This window comes from Vigna angularis, chromosome 4 (assembly GCF_016808095.1).
Source record: "Vigna angularis cultivar LongXiaoDou No.4 chromosome 4, ASM1680809v1, whole genome shotgun sequence".
NCBI classification, from domain to species: Eukaryota; Viridiplantae; Streptophyta; class Magnoliopsida; order Fabales; family Fabaceae; genus Vigna; species Vigna angularis.
Genome location: NC_068973.1, coordinates 14,905,097 through 14,929,843, shown reverse-complemented (window position 1 = coordinate 14,929,843; position 24,747 = coordinate 14,905,097). Strand labels below are relative to the sequence as shown.

At 33.2% G+C, this 24,747-nt stretch overlaps 2 protein-coding genes across 14 annotated transcripts; one reads left to right on the top strand and one right to left on the bottom strand.

Moving 5' to 3' along the window:
- Positions 1-5,533: 5,533 nt before the first annotated feature.
- Positions 5,534-6,408, top strand: LOC108323420 (calcium-binding protein CML37). The gene is made up of 2 exons (XM_017555871.2): positions 5,534-6,094; positions 6,250-6,408. Exon 1 carries the CDS (start codon positions 5,630-5,632, stop codon positions 6,050-6,052), a length of 423 nt encoding a protein of 140 aa, XP_017411360.1. The 5' UTR covers positions 5,534-5,629; the 3' UTR covers positions 6,053-6,094; positions 6,250-6,408.
- A 5,799-nt stretch (positions 6,409-12,207) lies between these two features.
- On the bottom strand, positions 12,208-24,000 carry LOC108323422 (uncharacterized). 13 transcript variants are annotated; one of them, XM_017555878.2, is made up of 28 exons: positions 23,766-24,000; positions 23,502-23,676; positions 23,297-23,424; positions 23,077-23,193; positions 22,680-22,826; positions 22,112-22,504; positions 21,873-22,027; positions 20,401-20,522; positions 20,197-20,288; positions 19,816-20,062; positions 19,668-19,737; positions 18,925-19,088; positions 18,749-18,819; positions 18,478-18,648; positions 17,983-18,054; positions 17,735-17,836; positions 17,342-17,431; positions 15,062-15,137; positions 14,896-14,989; positions 14,745-14,814; positions 14,404-14,583; positions 13,861-13,983; positions 13,688-13,771; positions 13,415-13,599; positions 13,158-13,296; positions 13,018-13,077; positions 12,832-12,936; positions 12,208-12,751 (listed from the first exon to the last, which is right to left on the bottom strand). In XM_017555878.2, the coding sequence occupies exons 1-28, from the start codon at positions 23,865-23,867 to the stop codon at positions 12,638-12,640; spliced, it is 3,648 nt and encodes a 1,215-aa protein (XP_017411367.1). In that variant the 5' UTR covers positions 23,868-24,000; the 3' UTR covers positions 12,208-12,637. The 13 variants fall into 13 exon arrangements, 12 of the variants coding, with proteins under 12 accessions (XP_017411367.1, XP_017411368.1, XP_052732891.1 ...); XM_017555879.2 differs by having other exon boundaries at positions 22,127-22,504; XM_052876931.1 differs by having other exon boundaries at positions 18,925-19,073; positions 19,674-19,737; positions 22,127-22,504.
- Positions 24,001-24,747: the final 747 nt, after the last annotated feature.

The following is a 24,747-nucleotide window of genomic DNA, read 5'->3' as shown; positions in this document are numbered from 1 at the left end:
CAGTGGAGTTAAACGGTCTAGTCAGTTGTACTAGTGAGATATCAGGAGTGTTTAAACTCGTCTAACCAGTTAGGTAAGTTTGTAAAACCAAGAGTGTTCAAACTCATTTGTAATCTTTGGAAAGATTAGTGAAACCTCTTAAGAGTGTTTAAGGAAGAACTGGATGTAGCTTAGTTTGGAGCGAACTAGTATAAAAATAAGTTTGTGTTATTGCTTTCGGTTTTAAAAATTTTCCTAAACAATTTAGAAATACTTAAGTGTTTCACACTTATTGCAGATTTCCTAATCCCTGCAAAAGTACTTAAACACTTATTTGTGAAAACTTTTAAAAACTTTATTAAGCCTATCTTGGAGGGAAATAATACCACATGGAGAGGAGGAGAGGCTCATCCTTGGAGCCAAACATACCTAAGTGAATATGGAGAAGCATGAGTAGTTGACCTTTTCTTCTAGAAGGTTAAGGGCGCATATGACTGGCTTGGAGACCAAGCTAGGTTTCTCTCATTTTCAAGACACATCCTTTAGACCTAGCTTCTAGAAGCTTAGATTGTCTTTTTATGTGTACACCATTTGGCTTTGTATTAGTTCAAAGAGACTTTTACCATCAAGTACATAAAGGGCTTTTCAAGACTTTTGAAAGGGTTGAATGTTTTGAGAAAATACATACATTATATTCGACCATTGTCTTTGCTCTCTTTTATGAGTGTTCTTTTCTTAGCCTCATCTTGAGACTTGCACTCAAGTGGTGGCATCCTTACTCATTTTGGGTTGGTGAAACTTTATGCCCCCCTAAGTGACGTGTTTCCCTTTAGTTTCTCATCCCCTCTTCTTATCTTCCCACTTTGTTAGTTTTTTTTTTCTTTCATTTTGGCTACTTATATGCATGCTAGATTAATCCGTTTGTGTTTATATTGTTGTAAGACCTGAGAAATGTAGTAATTAGGGAATAAAGTGGGTTTGAGATTTGAGTTTTATTGCTTGGGAATTGGTGTTTAATGTCTAGGTGTTTCTTAGAATTATAATTACTATGTTAATTATTTAATGTTAGTATTGATAAAGTGCAACACATGATTGATATGTTATTAAATTGGTGATTTGTGTGTGTATGTGATGTTACCAATGTGATGTGTTGGTTTGTTGTTAGGAATGTTGTTTAGGATGGAATGGATGTGGGTTCAATGCCTAGGGAAAAAAGTTTAAGAGAAACTTAGATTTTAATTGTATTTTTGGCCTAGGGACAAAAGGGTCTTTTTACCTTCATCAAATGGTGCAGAAATTAAGTTAAGGAGGTTTAGAAAGTAAAAGAATGAAAATAAAATATGAATAATAAAAAGGTTACATGGATTTTAAAAGATTTACTAGTTATTGATATTTTAAAAAGTAGTTGAGATAATATGGGAGAGGAAATCTTGGTGGGTTTTTAGAGATAAAGTGAGAGATTTTATTAAAACCAAAAAAATAGAAATAGAGGGAGAAGAGATAAAAAGGAGAATAGTAAAATGGGTTTGCACATTGTTACCCTAATTCTAAAAATGAAAAAGAGAGAGATAAGGGAGAGGAGAGACGTTTTCTAGGAGACAAGAGGAAGAGTTGTAGCAAACCTTAGTGCAAGGGAAGATTTATGGTGTTTTTGAAGTATAGATAAAGCCCTAGTATTGGCCAAGGTATGGAGATGTTTTTAATTTATTTTTTTTCTTGTTGCTTGTATGATGAATAGGGTTTGTTCTTGATTACCTTGAAAGTTAATGTTGTTTTGATGCATGGGTATGTATGAGAATATGCTTTGCATGATAATAGGGTTTATATCATGTTTGTATTGGGTTTTCCCTATGTAAAGTACATATGTTTTTGTTGGGTTATTCTATAATAGGTATTAATGCTAAAGGAGAACAAAGTTATGATGCTTGAGGGGGTTTTACCATGAAAATATATGTTATAAAGATGGTATGATAATCATATATAGAATACTGGGTTTGTTAGGTTATAATTTGCATAATGATGTGTTTTGGATGATTCAAGTGACATAATGTATGCATTAGGGTTTGATCATAAGGGTGTATGAGGTCAAAATACATGCATGACGTATTAGATATGTTTGCTCGTGATCTACGGTTGTTGTATGTGTGTTTTAAACACTTGAATTTTGTCCAAGATGTGTTTTGAATTGACAATAATCGATTATTATTAGTTATAATCAATTATCTACGCATTGATTTTGAGTGTTGTTTCAGGAATAATCGATTATCCTTTGATGTATGATGAATTTGGAAGTTCGTTGTGTTAGAACCATAAAATAATCAATTATCATAAGTGATAATCGATTATCACAGATTATTTTGTGTAAATGTGAACCTCTGGGGAATAATGGATTATCACTTATGATAATCGATTATCTTAGTGTATTTTTATTGGAAAAGTGTGTTTTGATGAAGAAGGGACGTGGACCAAGCTTGAGGAGCTAGGAAATGTTAGAGAGTGAGGTTAGTGATTATGTTTAGGGTCAGTTTTGACTTGTAGTTGAGGTTGAAGCATGAGTGAGTGTTAGGGTGTACCTGAGTATGTTGTTGATGAGCATGAGAGTGGAGGATAGGTTTACTAATTGTATTTAGTAAATCCTGGTTCTATCTGCAGAGGGTGCTTCCTTTTGCCTTGTGTACAAAGGAAGGGTTATTCCGGTATTGAACCTTCCTTGTGTGGGGGTGATAGTGTTTTCCTTATCCTTGTGTGACAAGATTACTTGTTCTTAAGCTGTATTGCGAGACTACTCAAACATATCTATAGGACATGCTACAAATTGGTTTGTAGGAGCAGTTATATATTGATCTATAGGAGCGACTACAAACAAGTGAGGTAGGGTACAAGAGTGAGACTGACTCTTTCCACTAGGGTATTCATGGTACGGTGATGTTCATGGTGTTGTTTATGACTAGGATAGTAATGACAGTGATGTATCTATGATGATGATCATGGTATTGGAGATGCTCCAGGTGATGCTATGTTGATAATGATGTTACTATAATGGTTATAGTAAGTAGTTAGGATTGGTGCTAATGAGTGGATAGACCAAGGGTCTATGTGTGAGATGTTAGTAATATCATCAATGGTCAAGGAATCAAGGATCGAGGATCGAAGATCAAGGATCAAAGATCGGGGATCGAGAATTGAGTAATTCATTCTGACTAAGTTGTCATGCTAGAGGATTAGGAATCTTATTGTTATGACTATTGGGTATCGGGTGGTTTATGGTTGATATATATTTAGTGTGTTTATATCTTATTATTATTATGATTGTTTTATAGGTAGCTTACCTCATACGTATTTGTGTTTGTGTGATATGAATGAAATTATCGGTGATGATCGTATAATGTGTTATACGTGAGCATATGATGTTGCAGATGGTGTTGAGGCATGATAGATTCGAGAGCTGACGGGGAACAAATTTGGAATTTTTAAAGAAAGCTGTTTTGTTAAATTTAAGACAATGTAGTTGGAATTATTTTATTTCATTCGTTATTTCCATTATTTTGAATAATGTAATTGGACAAGTCTTTTGAAACTCATATTTTGAAACTCATATGCTTTGAATAAATTATACATGTTTAAATAGTAAGGTTTTGAAAAATTTGTTTCTGTGCTATGATAAAAAGTTGAAGTTTCCACTTTTTTAATAACTCATGACACCTTAAAATTTGGGGGCGTTAGAATTGTCATCGTTGTTTGTTTTTTTGTTTAAATGACTTTTTCTCTTCTCATGAACTCCTTGAAGTGTACTTTCACATCTAAATAACCTTGATTATCTTAATGTTCATTGAGAATCTTCATAGAGTTTCTTAATCACTCAACACTATATTCTTTAAAATAAAAAGTGGGTTGTTATTTAAGTATATAATTTTTGTATTGTAGATCCTTTTAGTAAATGAAGTATTATTTATCTTTCAATAATTTAGTTTTTCTCGTATAGGATTTGTAAATATATTTTATATACTTGGTTTGTGTTTTTTTATCAACTATGTAATGGTTTAAATATTAGTAAATTGAATCCAATTAGAGTGTTATAATTAAAAACAAGACTTTATCCATACACTTGCATTTATTAAACTAATATAACTTTTCAATTACTTTTGTTGTTTAATTACTATTACAAATTTGGTTATTAAAAAAATTGAAAATATTCTTACATATTGATAAAAAAATAATTAACTACGATATTTAGAAGTGAAATGAAAACCCTCAGTTCAAAAGTATAAATATTATCCTCATTAGTTTTAAGTGTTTCTAAGTAAATACTTAAGTAGAAAAAGAAAATCTATTAAAAGTGATCAAATGATGTTTTTTATGTGTACAAAATCAATAACAAGGTTAAAAAAGACATGGCATCTAAGGTTAAAAATGCAACATTGGTGTGATAAATTTGATAATGAAAAGTGGCAAGTGATGGTGATGCAAGACCAAATATGGCTATTCCTTATGTAACGTGCTACCAGTGCTCCATCTTTTCAACAAAAGGAATAAATACAAAAGAAAAATGTCAATTTATATAAATCACTCCAAATTTAGGTTATGTTTAAACTAGTTTTTACATAAACTTTCTCAAAGAAATAAAATTACTCATAAGTTAAAATTAAATAATAAATAAGTTAAAATAAAAATTTAGATTTTTATGCAAATGTATAAATTAATTTTAATTTGAAAAAAAAAAGAGTTGGTGTGAAATTTGTTCCAAAGATCCTTAAGTTATTCTTTGATAATGAGAGACAAGGAATAGAATAAAAGGACGTGATTGTTTATTCCTTTGTTTTTCACTTCAATTTCTAAATCGCGTTTGCTCAGAATAATATACGAGGCGAAGTCATACCGTGTGCCGCCCCACTATACAAATAAATCACATATCATTAACCATAACAGCAAATATATTATTATAGTGTCGAGATTATCTTATAATCTTTACATAAGACATTTTTATTAGAAGATAATTAAAATTTAAGTTTCAAAAACCGGCTAACGGTAAATTTAAAACTCATGATAAGTAAACCGCTAATTCATAAAAATAAATCTTTAAGAAAAAAACTTTTTTTCTCAAAAAAAATTAGTTATGATAAAAGGTATTCTAATATGAGAAGCTCTAAAAGTAATCGTGGTATAATAGAATAAAAAAATCAACTAAGATGATTGAAAAACGTAATTATAACGTATCTATGACAATGAAATTATTGTATTAGTACGGAAAACGGACACGTTGCTCCCACCAATTCGGAAGCGGTTTTCCGTTACCGCGTTAAGTCATGTACCAAATTTGAATTGCAATTTTTAAGTGTTTATTTATGACATTAATTAATCGGTTGACCTGTAATATCTTGCCACGTACCCTTGTCGTGGCTTCCATGTCCTTGTTAATCAATTATTGTGTTTTGAAAATTGGAACACTCTGGGCAACTTCATAGGTTTATTAGAATTTATGATACACCGCCTCCACACGTCGTCAAACCGACATCAAAACATATATATATATACACACACAAGACAGTTTCATACATCTAGTTTAAATTTTTGGTAGTTTAAATTTTTGGTACAGTCTGTGAGTTTGTTTGGTCCAACATACAGACATATAGAAAGGAGTGTGTATTGTGAGATGGGGCAGAAGGTTGGGTTAGAGGATGTTGTGAGATACTTTGATGAAGATGGTGATGGAAAGGTTTCGCCTTTGGAGCTGAAGCAGGGGTTAGGGATGATGGGTGGTGAGCTTCTGTTGAGAGAGGCTGAGATGGCAATTGCATCTTTGGATTCTGATGGAGATGGGTTGCTGAGTTTGGAGGATTTCGTTGCTCTGATGGAAGGTGGAGGAGAGGAGCAGAAGTTGAAGGACTTGAAGGTGGCTTTTGGGATGTATGACATTGAAGGCTGTGGCTTTATAACTCCAAAGAGCTTGAAGAGGATGCTTAAGAAGATGGGTGAGTCCAAGACCCTTGATGAATGCAAAGCAATGATCAAACACTTTGATTTGAATGGCGATGGCTTCCTCAGCTTTGAAGAATTCAGAATCATGATGCAGTGACCCATAAAGCTCAGATTTCATTCATTTTTTTGTACATCATCTGTATGTATATTTCTTAATTATGGTGTATTCTGGTTCATTACTGCCCAATTATTTGTTATGAATAAAGGAATTTTATGTTTTTGGAGATATAATGCTTTCATTGCAACTGCTATTAATTTCATACTTAACTCCAGATATGTTAAATTCTGATACAGGAATGATTGCCTTATTTCAATCTTCTTGCTTCGCGGAAAGAGTTTATCTTTATGTGCCCTTTATGGCATATTAGAATATTATTATTTAGCAAAAATAGACTATAAAATATAATAGTGAGAATTTTATTAGATGGTGTGTAGTAAGTGTCTCGTGTCTTGTGCAATCAAATACATATCCTCTTGATACATAATTCTGCTTGAGAACGTTCTCTCGATTCTTGCCTTCCAAGTAAAAAGAAAAATCTTGAATAAGCAACTCATTCAATTCTGGTTTTTCATGTAATATTAGAAAGTGTTTGGCCATAATCCATTTAGAGCCACATTTAAATCCCGATTAATTCAGCTGCCTTGTGAATTTAGAATATGACTAAACACAGAAAGATAATGAATTAGACATAAGTTACTAATGTGGTGAATTTATGGTTAAATTGTCTAAAAATATCTCTAGCTTGATTTTTGACAAACTGGATCAAGTTTTACTAATCTCTTGACTGATCCGGATTAGTTGAGTCTGAAACGAAATCTTTAACATCTAGTAAATCATATTCATGTAAATAAAGGGATTTTTTAAAAGTTGTGTTAAGTGTTTTGTTTTGCAATTACAAATATTTAATCTTGTTTCTAAATCAATAATTTCGAAGTTGCTATTCGCACTCTCATTCTCCGTTTGGACATATTATCTTTACGGTTTTATAAAAATATCCTGAATATTTCAGTGTGCAATATTTTAAAATGGACTGAATATGATTCTACTCTTTTAACTTCAATGCAAAATTAGATTTAAACTTTGATACAATTTAATTTTTAAACTTGAAAAATAAATAAATATGATTCTCCATACTCAATTGTTAATGATGAATTGTGAGGCAGATAATGTAAGTCAACATGCAGACCCACAAAAAAGTGTGAGACATTATTTTTAATCTCTTAATCCGCTTAGTTTTGTCAACTACTGACACCTGTATTTGGCTTGCATAGCTTACATTAACTTAAATTCAACAACCCGTAATGTGTGTTTTTTTAAACAATTTGCTCAAATTGTGTTTCTTATCATATTCATCTATAGCAATAGCTTGCTCATCCGCATCCAACTCATCCAAAAATAGTTTCTTCATTCGCATGTTTTTTCTTGTTTCGATTTAGGTCAAAGTCTCTTTGTTTCACTCTGGTTCAAAGTCATTCTTATTCTCAACATACTTATTCTTAAAAGTTAAAAATTATAAAATTAAATATTACTATTTTAGAAAATAAATTTATAAAATCTATTATTTCTACTAATTTATTAAATAAAAATAAATAAATAAATTACAAAAAAATATTTTTTTATATTCACTACAAGTCCAAACTAAACTTTTTATATAAACTGCAAGCTGGCCTACAAACTCGCATGCCAAATGTTAGACTATTGCTCCTTATAGTTCTAAAGATTTCTTCCTACACCTCCGAAAGACCAAAATATCTTTCAGTAAAACTAAAAGAATAATTAAAAGAATTAAAATTTTTGAAATCTCGTTAAATTTCTCAACTGATTTCGAAATCTATCGAGAAATGTAACGGATTTCAAATCTGATATATTTTTTATCGGATTTCGAAATTCGTTACATTTTTCAATGAATTTCGAAATTCATTCATAATTTTTTTAAAATTTTTTTTAATTTTATTCTTTTGTATTTTTTTGTTTTTAATTTTTTTAAATATATTTTACTTGTTTTAGTTTAATAAAATATATGTTAAAATATTAAAATATTAGCATATATTAAATTAAATTAAATATTTACTAACTTTTAAATTGAAAAAAAAAATTAAGAATATGTTATACAGGTTTCAAAATTTGTTAAGATATATGTATTGAAAGTCTTAAATGGATTTCGAAATCCTCAAATTTCATTGAACATCTTAATGAATTTTAAAATTTGTTGAAGACCTGAACAGATTTTCAAATCTATTGAAATTTTCAAAAAATCTTTTAACGGATTTTATAAGATTTGGGAAAATAGGAGTTTAAAAATAAAGTAGTTTTGATACTTTGTGTTTTTGTTAGAACATAATTGTTGTGTTATTTATTTATTTTTGTGTTTTTGTTTAGGGACAAAAAAAAGTCTTTTACCTTTATTTAATTGGTGCAGAAATTCATTAAGGGGTGTTTTTGTGTTTAGAAACCCTAGAAACTCTAAATCAAAGTGAGAAAACAGAGAAAGAGAGGATATTGGCGTTTTGGGACAAGAAGAGAGAGAGCGATGAGAAACTCTTAGTGTAAAGGAAGATTGATGGTGTTTTAGGATTGTAGGTAAAACCTTATGATTGGCCAAGGTATGTGGAAGCTTACCTTTATTTATTTATGGTTGTATGTTATATGTGTACTTGATTATCTTGATTGGCAATCCTTGTTTTAATACATGTGTATATGAATATGGTTATATGTGGTTATTGTTGGGTAAGAGTTTGTGTATCAATGGGTATAGGTTTATGTAATATTTGTGATGAGCTTTTCCTATGAATGTATTATATATGTTTTGTTGGGTTATCCCAGCAAAGGGTTTGATGCTAAGGGAGAACAAAGTTATGATGCTTGGGGGTTTCTATGCAAATATATGTTGTAAGGGTTGAGTTATTGGGCTCCCTTCCTGTGGAGAATAGACCAAATAATGTGGATCATTATGTCTCACTTTGTTTTAGTGGAGATGGTTCAGATTAGTAGGGTACATTAGAGTCATTTGAAGAGAGGGAAAAGCCAAGAGAGAGAGAAAGGAAGAGAAAAAGTCATTCCTGCATAACATAAAACCTACATTGGTGTTTTCGTCGTTGTGAAGTTGTTCACCGTGGACAGTGGGTTCCAAACTTATGGTTCTTCATTCTGACCGTTTGGATCGTCAATCAGAGGTCTAGATTGAGAGAAAATAGTCTCGCATCAACAGCTTTGTTTTGAAGAATATCATAAAATCTACACTAGTGTTTTCGTCAATGTGAAGTCGGTCACCATTGGATCGGGCTGATTTTTGGACAACGGGTTCCATACATATGTTTCTTCATTTTGACCGTTCGAATAATCGATTATCATTAGTTATAATCGATTATCTACGCGTTGGTTTTGAGTGTGGTTTCAGGAATAATCGATTATCTGGGATGATAATCGATTATCCCTTCCTGCGTGATGTTTCTAGGTGAATTTCACTGAGATAATTGATTATCTTAAGTGATAATCGATTATCACAATTTATTTTGGTGAAAAATGGTGAATTTAATGAAGAATGGACGTGAACCAAGCCTAAGGATAATGTTTCAGAGGCGTGATTGACTCGAGAAAGATGGGGAATAACCTTAAAATTCATTCAAAGCTATTTCTTTTTACAAGTTAAGATAATATAATTAAAGTATTTCTTTTTAAGTATGTTTTTGTAGTATGGTAAATTTTTTAATTTTACCAATTTTTAATAATTCATAGCATCCTAGAAATCGGTGTTACATATTTTGAAATCCATTGAAACGTAAAAAGTTGAAGGTATAAGATTTTTTGAGTTGCAGAGAAAGACAAACTTAAAAATAATTACTTTAAGTTAAAAAAAGAAATTACAAAAGATAGTTTTGAAATTTAAAAAAAAAGGTTTAATACCTATTTTGGTCTCTCGGTTTGTGAGGTTTATTCAAAGTTGTCCTACCTTTTTTTAGACGTTCATAATTATCCCATATTTTGTAAAAAAATGGTTCAAGTTGATCATTTTTGCTTACGGCGTTAAAAAACTAACGGAACTTAGCCAACCTGTACAATCTTTCAATACGTGGCAACTGTGTGGCCTAATTGACGTGGCACTTGTATTTCAAAATAACTAAGGTTTACTTCTTCACCCAAAAATCAAGGAGCAATGCAACACCACCGTACGGTTGCGGTGCAACCGAAGACGTCATCAACACTGTTTTTGGCGTCGCCGTCAGTGACACTCCCATTCTTCTTACTCTGTGTGCTCACTCTCTTATGTCAATTTCTATGTTCCAAGAAAGAAAAACAAACTAGAAAAAGCAAATGACTGCCCAAATTTGGAAAGCTTCACGAAAAGGAAAAGTGGATTTGAACAATCAAAAGGGCAAAAAAATTTGAATTGATTCAGATCTGGAGGATTAGAGAGATACCCATTAAAGGAAAAACGAAGGACTATTATATACTATCCACATCACACACACCATCTTATTCATCCACAATTCAATTACTACAAAATCTATTAGGGTTTGATTATTGATAACTATCAAGAACATATCTCAAAATAAAAGGAAAACTTACAAGTATATTAAATCATCAGTACTTAAAAAAGTGAAAAAATGTTATGAATAAAAATACATATATGTATGTAAAATCTTTAACTGATATAAAATACTTGTTAAGAAAAGTAACATGTTGAAATGGAGAAACAGGAGAAAAAAGAAAAAAAGAAAACAAAAGAAGAAAGATGAAAGGCGAAAGCGCAGACTGACAATCGTATATAATCTGTGTGTTGGTGGTTGTAGCAAAGATATGAAAAAGCCCTTACTCGTGGCAAAGACCCTCGGACAGAAGCGAATCAACAATTTACAACTTCCACTTAATTTATTTATGCTCAAATTAAAAAGCCCGAAATAGGGGAAAAATGTGTAAACATCAATTATGCTGTCAATGAGTTTGAAAATGGCTTCCCCGCTGGCTCCGAGAGTGTGACGAAGATCACCATCGGTGAAAGTTTCGATCAAACAGTACCGGTCATCGACCACGAGAAGGCATCCGCATAGTTTGTTGTCAGTTCCATAAGTTGAGAGCACAGAGCAGAGCTTACGGTGTGTGATACTCCTACATTGGGTAATCTTATAGCGTTGCCATGTCAATTAAGCCACACAGTTGCCACATGAAAAATTGAACAGTCGGACCGTTCTTTACAAAATATAGGATAACTGTGAACGTCTAAGGACAACTTTTAACAAACCTCACAAATGGAGAAACCAAAAAAGATATTAATTCTTAAAAAAAATTGAAAGTACACGAATAAATAGTTTGAGGTAGAGGGAGAAACTTTCCAAATGTTATGCAAGACCATTCTACTTTTATGGAGACCAAATAAACCAACCCACATTAACATCCTATTATTTGTACTAAATATTTTTAATCAATTGTACTAAATATTTTTAATGTATTTCAAACTTATGTTTGGACCAGAACAACTTACTTGCATTATCATCTTACCAATTATATATATTTTTTTAATATATTTTAAGCTGACATTTAAATTGTTTATCGAATCTAACAATTATAAATCATATGCGAACCTAGAATAAAAAATATTAATATCATTAAATTAGAAAAGTTATATCCATTTATTTCTAAAATTTAGAAACAAAATAAAAATGAAATCCATTTCAAAATTTGTCACTACTTTATTAAAAAATAAATATATACTACCTTAATTTTTATTTGTTTTTTTTAACTAGAAAACGCTATATCCATTTATTTCTAATATTTCTAAAACTTAAAGACAAAAAGAGAAAAATGAATTCCATTTCAAAATTTATTACTTTATTTTATTAAAAAAAATAAACACTAACTTAATTCTTTTTTGTTTTTTTTTTAAAACTAGAAAACTCTAATAAAAGCCTACAAAGATAAAGACTAGTGAAATATTTTAAGAATTCAAGGGATCAAAATATTTAATCCATACAATAACGGGAATAATGTAGACATTTTTTTCAAAGCATGATAATGCGCTGGATACATTCTTCTGTCAAAAGATTGGACAAATAACAGTAAACTCACTAGTGATAAAATCATTAATGATTTCATGTGATTGTCATCGTTATATCGATTAATACACAAACTACATGACATAAATCCCGACATTATTTGTTGAAATTAACATGCAAAACGCCAATTTTTTTTCATTAATAACTGTTCCGAGTATTGCCAGTATTGAAAGTTGAATAAATTTTGCATTGTGAAGGAGATTGAACTAAGGGATTTTCTATGATATGATGCATATGTACATACGACAGAAAGCAGGGATGATCTAAATGCTTATTGTTTGTTTTCCATTAGGAGGGGCAATAAATGCTTTCACAGGGGTCGTTATGACTCTTGTTTTGGGAGAGACATTTTCAACACACATCTTTGGAGAGGTGGCGGCCAGGGGATGAGGATCAAAATAGATGCAGCAGAGCCTGTTCACTATTCTGCAAGGCTCCACTCCTTTCAAAACCCACCATCCCACAGGTTAGGATAAAAAAATACTCGAAAAACCTATATTTCACCTTATAAACGAAACGGGCTCGGCATCAAGCCCTGCAAGCGTTATGAGGCCGGCACAAAACTACAAATACTGGAGGCTTCTAGAACATGAGGGGCAGCAATAGGAAAACATTTGTACAAAGGGTTTTCTCACATGAAATAGCTTAATGTTCTTTTTACTCTTGAACCACCTTCACCGTATAGTTCATTCCATTGTTGAAGCTCCGTCATATTTACGGATTCAGAGGAAACGCTTGCACACACCTGTTTCAACATGACAAAGTTATATATATCTATTTTAAGAGAGGGAGGATCTTCGTATGAAAGAGACCCCTTTCATATACCTGTTGATGAGCATACTTGAAATCTTCCATGTTTAAAGATCGGATATCTGCACTTCCACTTATTGCTGGAGCAGGTCTACCTTCTGCCAGAGCAGCAGCCTGTTCCTGCCATGCATCGAATTATACGATGAGTATAAGTCATTGATGCAAGCTGAAAACATTCTGCCATAAAGTAACTAGGCATACCTTTTTTTCCTTCTCTAATATCTCTTTAATTGGACAATGTGCAGCAGTTACACACAAATTCTGCAATAAAAGAGCAAGCTTGAAGGCATGTATAACCTTAATTTAAAATGTGTACTAGTTTAAAAAAGAATGCCCATAACCTTAAGGTCACTTCCGGAATATCCATCAGTCATACTTGCAATTGCATTCAAATCAAGACCAGAAGACAAATCTTCTTTTGCCAGTATGACTTTCAATATTTTTGCTCTATTTGGAGCATCTGGCAAATTTACCATTAACCTGCAGAAGACCAATTTGATTAAGAAAAACTTCACACATTTATTAGTTCTATTAAGACCCCCTCTCTTCCCAAATAAGAACACCAAGGAATTGAAGTGCAGTTGAACATGGTGCTTACCTCCGAGGCAGCCTCCTTATGACAGCTTCATCTAGGTCAAAAGGCCTATTAGTGGCTGCAAGCACCAGAACTCTCTCAGTATCCTTCGTGCGTAAGCCATCCCAATTCACCATGAATTCATTTTTCATCTTTCGCATGGCCTCATGCTCCCCAGGATTTTCCCTCCTGCCCAACATGCTATCAACCTATACAAGAAGCCATACTAGTTTTCACTGATTTATTTTTCAGCTGATGAATTAAAGCAAACTAAAAATATTCATGCAAAAAGCTTACTTCGTCAACAAATATCACGCTAGGAGCAATTTTACTTGCCAGGGAAAAAACAGCTTTCACATATTTTTCGCCCTCACCAAACCACTGAAGCAAAATTGGAAAAGAACACAGTTTAAAAGAAAAAATATCTAACAGCATAGACGTTAAAATAAATCCAGTGAAGCAAACCCAACCTTAGATGTGATACTCGACATGGAAATGTTGATGAAATTTGCACCAGCTTCGGTAGCAACTGCCTTTGCAAGCATTGTCTTGCCTGTTCCAGGAGGACCAAATAAAAGAATGCCCTTGCATGGCTGCATGGAAGTCAATCAGAATCACAAAATCTGATGAGTAAAAAAAATTGACAATGGGTGGGCTAAAAATTTACTTTATTTTAATATTTGTGATTATTATTACTTAAGTAAAAAAAAATATTCCAATATTAGGAAACGACACCAAAATGAGTTTCTTAAAAACAATTGCATATCACTGATACTCTAAGCTCTCAAGGAAACTTTTAATCCCTTGCGGACATGCCATGCCACACATTTAAAAACTACTTAGACACCATGAGCAGGGTCAGATTATTTATTTCCCGTTGATCAGTCAAACAGAAAAAAGAAAATAGTAAAAAGCAGGGAAGGAAATAAACAATAGAATCTAACTCTAACAGTCAATAGACAAAGGGGAATGCATCTTAAACAATAGAATGTATTTCAATCTGTATAGTATACCTTGGTTAATTGCCCTTTGCAAAATAACTCAGGCCTCTGTAAAGGAAGCATAACCAATTCCTTCAATGTATCCTTGACATTTTCAAGAGCTCCAATATCCTCAAAAGTAACACCAATGTCGTTAGGTGGAATAACATCAGCCAAAAGCCTCTTTTCAAACTCATTTTCTGTTACAATATCCTGATTTCAAAAACATAAGAGGTATATTTCAGAAAACAGCACTCATGAAATCAAATGGTTAAACGCTATAAACAGAATAACTTCCAAGTAGTAAGTTGGGAACAAACTACTACATGTCGCTATCTCCCACAATCAAACCAGCAAAAGTTCATAACAACAACCTTAAGAGACTTCTTCAGGCTTTTTGACTCATTCTGGATAGACTGTAAGATGCCAATTCCATACTGGATGCTGGCAGAATAAAAAATAGCTAATGATTAATAACATGACCCTTAAGTGTTTTATATGTGTGCATGTATATTAAATAATTACCTCTCACAAGACAACACAAGCTTTGCATCAGGATCAGTTTCAGCATTCTGCATGAGATGTCGGCTTATAGCCCAACCAACAATCTTCTCTGCATCTGTAATATAGCAAAAATGATATAGAAGAGATTTAAATAGTAAAACCTTAAGCACTTACTAGTAGAACATACTTTCAATACTAAGTGTTTGATCCTTAATGCACAAGGATTCAAGCCCTTCACATTCCACCCCACAACGGCTCAAAACCTATAATTATGAGACACAATTTAGTACATCATGAAAGCAATTACAATCAACACATCCGACATGGTCAAATAGTGAATTATTTAAAAAGACTAAAAGAAGAAACACAATTATAGCTGAAAGAATGTAGGAAAGAGTTGTTAGGAAACCAGTAACGGAAGATAAGAATAGAAAACTTCTTTATTTAATATTGAATGAAACAAAGAAAAGGAAGCAATTAATCACGAAGGGGAGGGGAGGGGGCTTTCTACCAGTGGTTCAATTCCCAAATGCCACTATAATAGTTTAGAATGCTCACTCTTATCCTTATGTCCTCCTACCTATTTAACTAACCCCCCACAAATTAACACCCAAAATGTATAATTTTTTTGAACAATTGAATATGGTAGTAGAATGAATTCTTCTCCAGAACCCTAGAAACATTCTAATTCTGTTAATGCCCCTTCCATCCTTATTTTCATCTATGTTTAGAACTAATACCCCCAACAAATTAACTAATCCCTTCTAACTAACAGCACCAAATTTCCCTATCTAAATCTCGCTTCCCTTGGGTCAGAATTTAGAGGGGGGCCTTTAACATGAAGTTATTAAATGAAAAGTACCTTCTCCGTATGTTAAACAGAGCGTCCATAGACATTTTAGGCAAAAAGGGTACTATTTCCTATGGTGAGTAATTGGGTGCAAAGTTTTAAATACAAAAACTGTCTAATAATTATGAAAAACTAAAAGCATGCTATTCCGATAATTTCTAAAAGAGACAAGGAATTAACTACAGAAAACTATACTGTCATCATTAACACTACGCCAGGCTCCTCAAGAACAAGCTAAAGTTCCATTAAGAAACTTACATAATTCCTATCTCTTCATAGTTCATACCACGTTATTTAATTTTTTTGTGGGCCATGCCTTCACCTCTCAATTTTGAGTCATAACTTATGCAGCTAGTGATCAAGGGTTGTACACAAGTAACAAAAGGTTCTACTAACAACAATAGCAGTAATACTAAAGCATAACAACTGCAGAACAACAACGTAATAAATAGCAACCCTGTCCCAGTCTCATAAGAGCTAAAATTGGACCACAAAGACAACATTTAAAATCATTTAGAAGAATAAACCTTGCACAGCCATAATTGCATTTCAAACATCCAAAGACTCCAGTACAAACCTAAAATTATTTATAAACAATAACCCTAGTAATAGATGTGTAGCCACATAAGAAATTACAAGATATGGAATGATTGTGTATTAGAAAATATTAGTGCATGATTGAGTAAAAGATTACGGTAAATAGGTTATCATGGTTTGGATAGATGCATAGAATGTCAGTGAAAGCACCAATGAGAAAAGTAGATTGAATGATTTTCAACCCTGTTAAACTGATGAAAGGACAGCCTTGAAGAATATTGGAAGAATTCCGTTTAGAGGAAACTCACGGTAAATAATTTCGGTAAAAAATTTATCTTCAATCAAGCCTAATGTCATCATGCAATCTACATGGCTAACTTTTGTGGCATAGGGCTTTTATTGTTGATAATAACATCTACGCTTGATATGTGTATCAGTCAAGACAATCACATTTAACAATAATTTGGATGTAAATAATATCAAATTTATGATGAGAAATTATATTCAAGCTTCTTTTCAGCAACATAATTGATGTAACCATGAATTCTATGTGCAGTGCGTGTGGACAACAAATAAAATTTGGCTCAGACACTTCAGAACAAGTTTAAATATCATATCCAGTCTATTTAGTCCTCCTCAAAAATGTGCAGTGCACAAACAGGAAGGTGAGAAAGTAAAGGCAATCATTCATTTAAAGTTAGATGCATTTATGAGGCACTTCAATCAAAACCAACAATAAATGTATCCTTGTTTTCTCACTTTACACACTTGCTCACTTTAGAAGAGCTAGATCCATATCAATTAAAGGATGTACTACCCCAAAAATTATACTAACTATCTTGTACAAAATTTACTTAGGTCCAGAACAACCAATTTATCTTTAAGCACCCATTCCATGTCACCCATACAAATATAAAACCAAAAGTATCACCCAAAAGTAGTAGACCCATAATTAAAGACGCAATCCACAAAAGTAATATTTTGAAAACCAAATATATGGTGTAAGGTTTAATAATAACAATATTATGTTTTACCATGAAAAAAATTGAATTAAAATTACAAGCTCGCACAAGAACTTACAGAACGTAAATTGTGCAAATTTCCTTTAATTTTAAGAGTCTCAACATCTCGATCAAGTTGCTGCTTCCAAGATGCTAGAAGTACTTCATCCTGGATCAGGAAACATACACTGAATATTGTTAGATATAGAAAAATTCATGTACCTTCGCCCAACAGTTTGAATTTCTTATTCATAACAGTATAAAAGGTCCTATATGAACAATTGGTGAAGAGTTCAATCCTTGGCATTTTTCTAACTGAAACTGAAATTTACAATTATATGTCAGCATTATCCTTGCTCCAACCCTAAGGGATTTTGAGTGAGCGAGTGTAAAATATAAAACCATTTCATATACCTTCACCCAAGAACTTCAAAATTTTGGTAGTTGGTTTGAAAGAAAATGTTATACAAACCTGTGGCATGTGAATTGTCACTTTATTCGGGAAAAGTTTAGTTAAGGTTTTGTTTGGCTTTGGGACCTCCTTTCCCCTGTCATGCAATCTTCCAAAACTATCCTGAAAGAGAGAGAGAGAGAGAGAATGAGGGAGGGATGTTATTGCAACAGTGAAAGCCTAAAGAAGACATGTAAAGTATGTACAGGTATTCTTGTTCTGTTCTTTCAAATATAAATACTATACTCCAAAGGAGATGATATTCTTACGGGGAAAGCCAAATCAAGAAGAGCCGTCTGATTACTGCCAAACTTCGTAAAAAGTAAACCCCCAGGATGTGACTGCAAGAAAAAATAGTTAAATATCAATAACAAAATCATTTATACACATTCATTAAGACCAACAATCAAACGATAATACAAAGAACCATGTACTTAGGATATCCAATTCGTATCTTACTTTGACAACGGACTTCTTTCTCAGTTTCTCAATAAAATATAACCAGAAATATATATATATATATATATATATATATATATATATATATATATATATATATATAAAAAGCCCACAGCTACCAAAAATATAGATCACTGGAAACTGATCAAGTCGGGTAAAAAAACTAATGATATGGCAAATAGAACTTGGCTAAATTTTCTCACCATGGGCTATTAAAATATTTTTCTGAATCAGTATTCGTCTGATGGCTTAAAATGACTCAACGATTGTACCATTCTAGCATTACAAAAACACTCAATTATCACCTTCTCTTTGCGACTGTCAGTGTGAGTATGTGAACCTATTACCACCACGTTGTCCGGAAGATTTTCAAGCCTACTTTTAAATGAAAATGGATCTCCGTTTCCTACTATAGACTTCTCTGCATCTTTCATGAACAAAATGAAGGGTTCATTTCTGCTCTCACTGACCACAACCTGAAATAAACATGTACAAACTCTTATTGTAAGATTAAGAGACTGTATAATATGATTAGAGGAAAATTTTACTAGATCACAGAGTGGAGTAAAAGGTGACCTCAAATAATGTATTAATGAGTAATTTGTCAAGTTCTTCAATGCCACTGTTTTCCAACCGAAGATCATTCACTGGAATGAGAAAAAGATAAGTTCGAGATGTAGGACAAAGATAAAGTTGTAGATAAAAATACAAAATATCTAAAAAGATAATTTATAAGACAGATAAGAGATTACCATGGCAGAAAAATCCTTGACCACCCTCACAGCAACCTCCAAGGTCAACTCCATCAGGTATGGGTTTATCAAATCTTACACCAATTTTTGACAAGGGATTATCATCGAAAAGTAAGACAACCTTCCCCCGACTTCCATTAGGTGGACCCCTGTATATGTGATTGCTGAGCAAAATTATAACCAAAAATAAAAACAATTTCACTTTGTTTGGTAAACAATATAATCAAAAGAAAAACTACTATATTATCCTTAATCACACAATCTGTAAATATCATTTTAATGAAATTGAAAGCAAGTATTAGGCAAATAGGGCAGTTTGTACCTACCATTTTTGCCCTACATTTATTTGATTGCCAAAAAAGAAAGAAAAATAATTTCTAATACATCCCTCTCATTTTCGTTTCTCACTTTTTCATAACCCATTTCTCCCTAGCAAAGTAAAAGTTGCAATGCAACCTGGAGTGGATAGATATAGAATATTGTTTATGCAGATAAAAAATTTGGCATTGGCAATGACTAAAGTAGAAGTGCCATTTATCTGGCGTAACTGGTATAGCTTGCTTTCAAAAACATTGTATTCACACGCAAAACCATACATTGTATAATTCATTATTTGAAGTAATACCATGTTTCAATCATAAATTCAGGTGATATGTGACTGTTAAATTAGGTAAAACAAATTCCGCCTTGTATCAATGAGATCGTGAGAAATGGAAACCAGCCGAGAACAGTTTAGCACAAACCTGTACCTTGTAGAAATTGTCTGAAGCTGATATATTCCCCCAGAATATGAACTGTATTTTACCCTGTCACCTGAAGGATTATATCTGAAAAACATTAACCTTTGTGACAAATTAAGTCTCCTTAAATGGAGAAATGAAGCAAACCTACCTAGTTTAAACACACAAGTTTTAGATGCCCCAGATGTAGATGGTAAATTATCAGCTTCAAACTTAAGTTGAGACTCAAAACCACATGGAGTAGGTGCATTTGAGGAGTTCTGTGTCTCTGGTTCACTAACTGGTGGATCCATGCTCCCAGCCATGTCTGTAGTTAAAGGACTTTGTTTAGCACAGCCACAGGATTTATCAGCACTAAATCCATCTTTGAGCAGCTCAGCTTCCTTGGAAGTTAAACCCTGTTAAATATGAACATAGAACAAATGAAGATTCATTACCAGCTTATAGGTAAATAACCTTCAATGGCACATTAATGAAAAAGGTGTTCATGGATTAATCCAAATATCAGATCAATAAGAAAACTTTATCTTACACCCAAAAGCGAATGGCTATCAAATATGAGCAATTTAGCTCCAAAGTGTTTCGCAAGTGCTTTTGCCAACATCTCCTGATATATTTCTGACCCTGCAAAAAAATGGCAATTGAGAGAAACAGTGAGTTAAGAAGGAAGTCAAAACCAAAATAAAATCATTGGAAAGGAAAAATATAGGAGAAGAGTAATGCAATTCGCATACACCTGCAGGTCCTGAAAGTAGAATACGAGGGTTTATGGTTGTAAGATCAGTGGTGTACTTTGCATGTTCTCTATGCTTCAGGTGTATAAAGCAAGCTGCAATTAGAACATTTTTTGTATTCTCACTGAAAGAAGATATAAATATGGTCAGAAACGCAATCAATGATCAAACCAAGAAGCTACAACAATCAAGTAAAATGCATGAATGAAACCACAAACATAAAATCATATTGAACTCCTAAATTTGTATTAAAAACAAAGAACCTTTAAAAAAATTCACAGTCGAGGTTTTAAATTGAGGAAAATATCATATGATATAGCTAAAACAGCTCATTATAGTACCCCTGCGAAACCCAGGTATTGAAGATCATATTAAACACAAATGCAATCAAGTCCACAATTTAAAATCTTTTTCAAAATTTACAACCACATGTCATGCCACTGCCAAGTTCTACCAATACACATTGGATGAAAAACCATAGTTGATAAAAAAACAGCACTGGAATCATGGCATCCAACTGCATATAACAAATTCAAATACAAAACAGTAAAATGAAGAAGAGAAGAGAATAAATTATATACAAACGAAACAACTGCCTCGATAAGTCTCTCTTTCATGTCATAACATTGTACCTGTTTCTTTAACCAATATTTAGTTCTAATCCCTGCTTCTTATTTTAGCTCATAATGTAAGAGTAGCGGAATTTTCCATCAGTATTCAGTACATATTGTGTGAATAAAAGGCTGCAAGGTTTTTTGTGTTGATAAGGGAAAAACTAGGTGTTGTTTTCCAAATAAAAAAATTGGGCTTGTTGGAAGGACCCGTTTGAGAGCACTTCATTACTTACCTTACACGAGAAATACAAGTTTAGAGGGGGGAGAGGAAATATAGGCTTGGGTTAGAATTGAATTTAAACATTATCGTTTGGATATCATCTAATAACAGAACACAATATACCATTTGTATCAAGTATATATATAAAATGGTTACTTGAAATCAATAAACTAGAAACGATGAAATCCAATTACTCTAGAATTGTAAATCAGACAAGTATATTGTACTACTTAGTGTCTGACAATGTGTGCCTTTGCCCTTGGAAATGTTTTGATTGTTGATTCAAATTAGTAGCATGGACCTTTGTTAGCAATGTAGCTCCTAACACAGTAAAGTCCATATATCTATCTAGTATAGGACATAAAAATTCCCATTTATAAAGAAAAATTGTAATTGTTTTAAAAATGATTAATTTATTTCCTTTTATAAATTTTAAAGAATGCAATTGCATGTTCAATTAGTTTGCAGGAAACAAATGAACATTAAATGTTCAATGGGAATTATCTTTAAATAAAGGAGAATGATAAGAAAGCACATGAAAGGAACAACAAAGAATGACAATTTGAAATTCACTTAACACATAAAGTGCCAAAACAAAGACAAAAGCTGTGGAATTGACTGAGAAATCCACTAGTTATACCTTAAGTAGTAAGGGAAGTTGTCAAAGGACACTTCTATTTCATTCCTATCAAGTATTGCAGCATGAACATCCTCTTTAAAAACTGCACTGCGAACAGAAGTACCGGAAGTCGATGCAGCTTGCACATCCCTCGTCCCATGTCTTTCTTCGAATACCTGTTTAAAGATACTTTTGCTCAATTTCACTTTACAAGTAGATCCAGCTAGAATCCTGAAGAAAGGCCCTAGGAAAGCATTCACCCCAGAGATTTTTACATTGCCTGCCTCTGTGCCAGCATCATCTGAATCGCAATCCATAGGCAAATTCTTGTCACTTGCTCCAACATCAGCAGCTTTATCTGTCGCTATATTTGGAACAGAGTTGCCTTCCACACCTTCGAGCCCGGTCTCTGTACCATCAGGGAGAACAGAATGACTAGGAACATCAGTACCCTGAATAGGTTTACCAGCAGTCTGAGATGGAGACTTCCATCTTGTAAGATCCGGTCTGAGGCTGGAAAGAGAAGCCAGAATAGAAGCTCCAGCCACGGCTGAAGGGTCTCCAGCCCTCCTTTCAATCTGGAAAAACTTGCTGACACCACCCTGAATTTCTGCAGCCTTAACTGCAACTTCAGGATTTATTTGCTGAAAAATCTAAGTCAAAATAAATCAAGGAACCACATGCAGACAGAGATAGAAAAGGAAGGACATAAATACTTAATACAAGGAAGCAAATAGAAAATTTTGATAACTCCCGTTTAGAAAAAAAGAAAAACAGTAGTAGAAAAGACTGACAACATATTCGAATGCAAAGAGTGTAAAAGGATACATAAGAATGATTCCCAATCAAACCAAAAATCACCTCGTCCCCCGAGTTAAGCACATAACTGGTACTCTTCTTGAGGAGCGTGCCATTCACTACCACCGATCCTTTGCTACCCGTACTTTCTAGCACGGCCACAGCACTTCCCTCGCGCTGATCATTTCCAGAAACAACAGTAATCATACTGCACATACATATCCTACGATATTTACCTCAAACAACTGTAAAGAAAAAGAAAAGGAAGGAAGCAAACCAAGCACACACTTTCGCACAAGCATTCACGCACATCTCAAACAACACAAAAGAAAAAAAAAATCACTGGCAAGTGTCAAGACTTGTGGTCGAAAAAAAAAACAATCCTTCCATTCCTCGCACAATCTCAGACTCCAAGAGATGTGTGTACCTGCGTGTGTTTGATCTTGCACAAATTTCCACTTATAGTCTGGTCCTTCAACGGGAAATTGCAACCCCTACTAGACCCAATAGTAAAGTTGGGTGTGCAAATTAAAACATTGGGATTCTGCAGCAATAATAAAATTAAACTCCAAGTAAACAAAATTTGCAGTGACCCCCAATTCACTCAGAAACAAAAATAACAAAGAAATAAAATATTACAAATTTACCTGCGCAGATTGAGACAAGAGTCTGCACCAGGGAACAGAAGCCTCGAAATTCGGGTTTTGCTTCTGATATATAGCCCAAGAAGAGAACGAACCCCTAGGTTTATCAGCAACCACAGTCGGTGTAGAACCTTCACGCAACAAAACAATAAAAATTATAAAAAAAAATAACAAACTGAAGATGAAAGTGTTAGTGGCAAAGATGAACCATCGGCGATCGGCGGCGTGGGATCGGCCTTGCCGTCTGGATTGACGTCACCGGCGATCTGAGCGTCTCGAGATTCGCATTCTCCGGGATCAGCGGGAGGCTCCCGCATGCCCAAATCCTTGGAATTTTCCGCCGGCGGCATCGGTTTCTCCGAGGCGGCAGCAACATTGTCGACCTGAGAAAACATAAGGGAGCGAATCAGAGAGGTGAATCGAGCGAGAAATAGAGATTATTGAGAGAAAGGGGTAAAAAAAAAGGTAAAACCTTTTGGCGCTTGGGGGAAGGGGAGGGAGTTTTGTCGTCAGAAGAAGACGGCCTCTTGTTGGCGTTGGAGAAAGATCCACTGTTGCGTCTCGTTGAAACCATGCTTCTTCTTCGTTGTTGCTTCGTGTCCTTCTTCTAGCTTCAAGGACAGACACACATAACAAGAAGAAGAGAGAATAAAGAAAGAAAGGGGATATGAATGAAATGATCGATTTTTGCAGATTTTTGGTTTGATTTTTTTATTAGTTATGATTATATATATATATATATATATATATATATATATATATATATATATATATATATATATATATAGATATAGGTGAGTGTGTCACCATGTTATTATTAATTAATTATTAATTGTTGCTAATATATATTATATATAGCTGACTGTCATCATGTTATTATTAATTAATTATTAATTGTTGCTAATTATTATTAATTCATTAATTGGTGTGTGTTTTTGTTTGCTTCGTCTTTTTCCTACTATTCTGCCGTGCCTGCTTCTCAGTTCGGTGCAACGCACGATTGGCGCACAATAGCCATTGCCCGTCGATTGGGACAAGTTGGTAGCGCATTTTAGTGTTGCGTCTTATACTGCGCCGCTGGAGGGGATATGCTTTGTTTTTCGAGATTTCGAGCTGCCCATAGTTTTCTTTATATTTACGAGAAAAAGATAACAAAACACCTTCACACTTCTAATGGAATACTAGACATTTTTTCTACTTCCAGTATATTCCAAAAAATAGTAAATATATATTAAATAGTTGGTTTTCTTGTAATGTTTTAATTAAACTTTTATTACAAGAAATTATTTTAAGGTTAAATATATTTTTAAACTTTAAAGTTTGATGTGAATTTGGAATTCGTTTGAAATTTTGATATATTTTAGTCAAAACACTTTAAAAAAGAATAGATGTAATCTTTTTAACCAAATCATTTTAAACTTTTTTATCTCTCAAACGTGTTTTCTCAACTGACA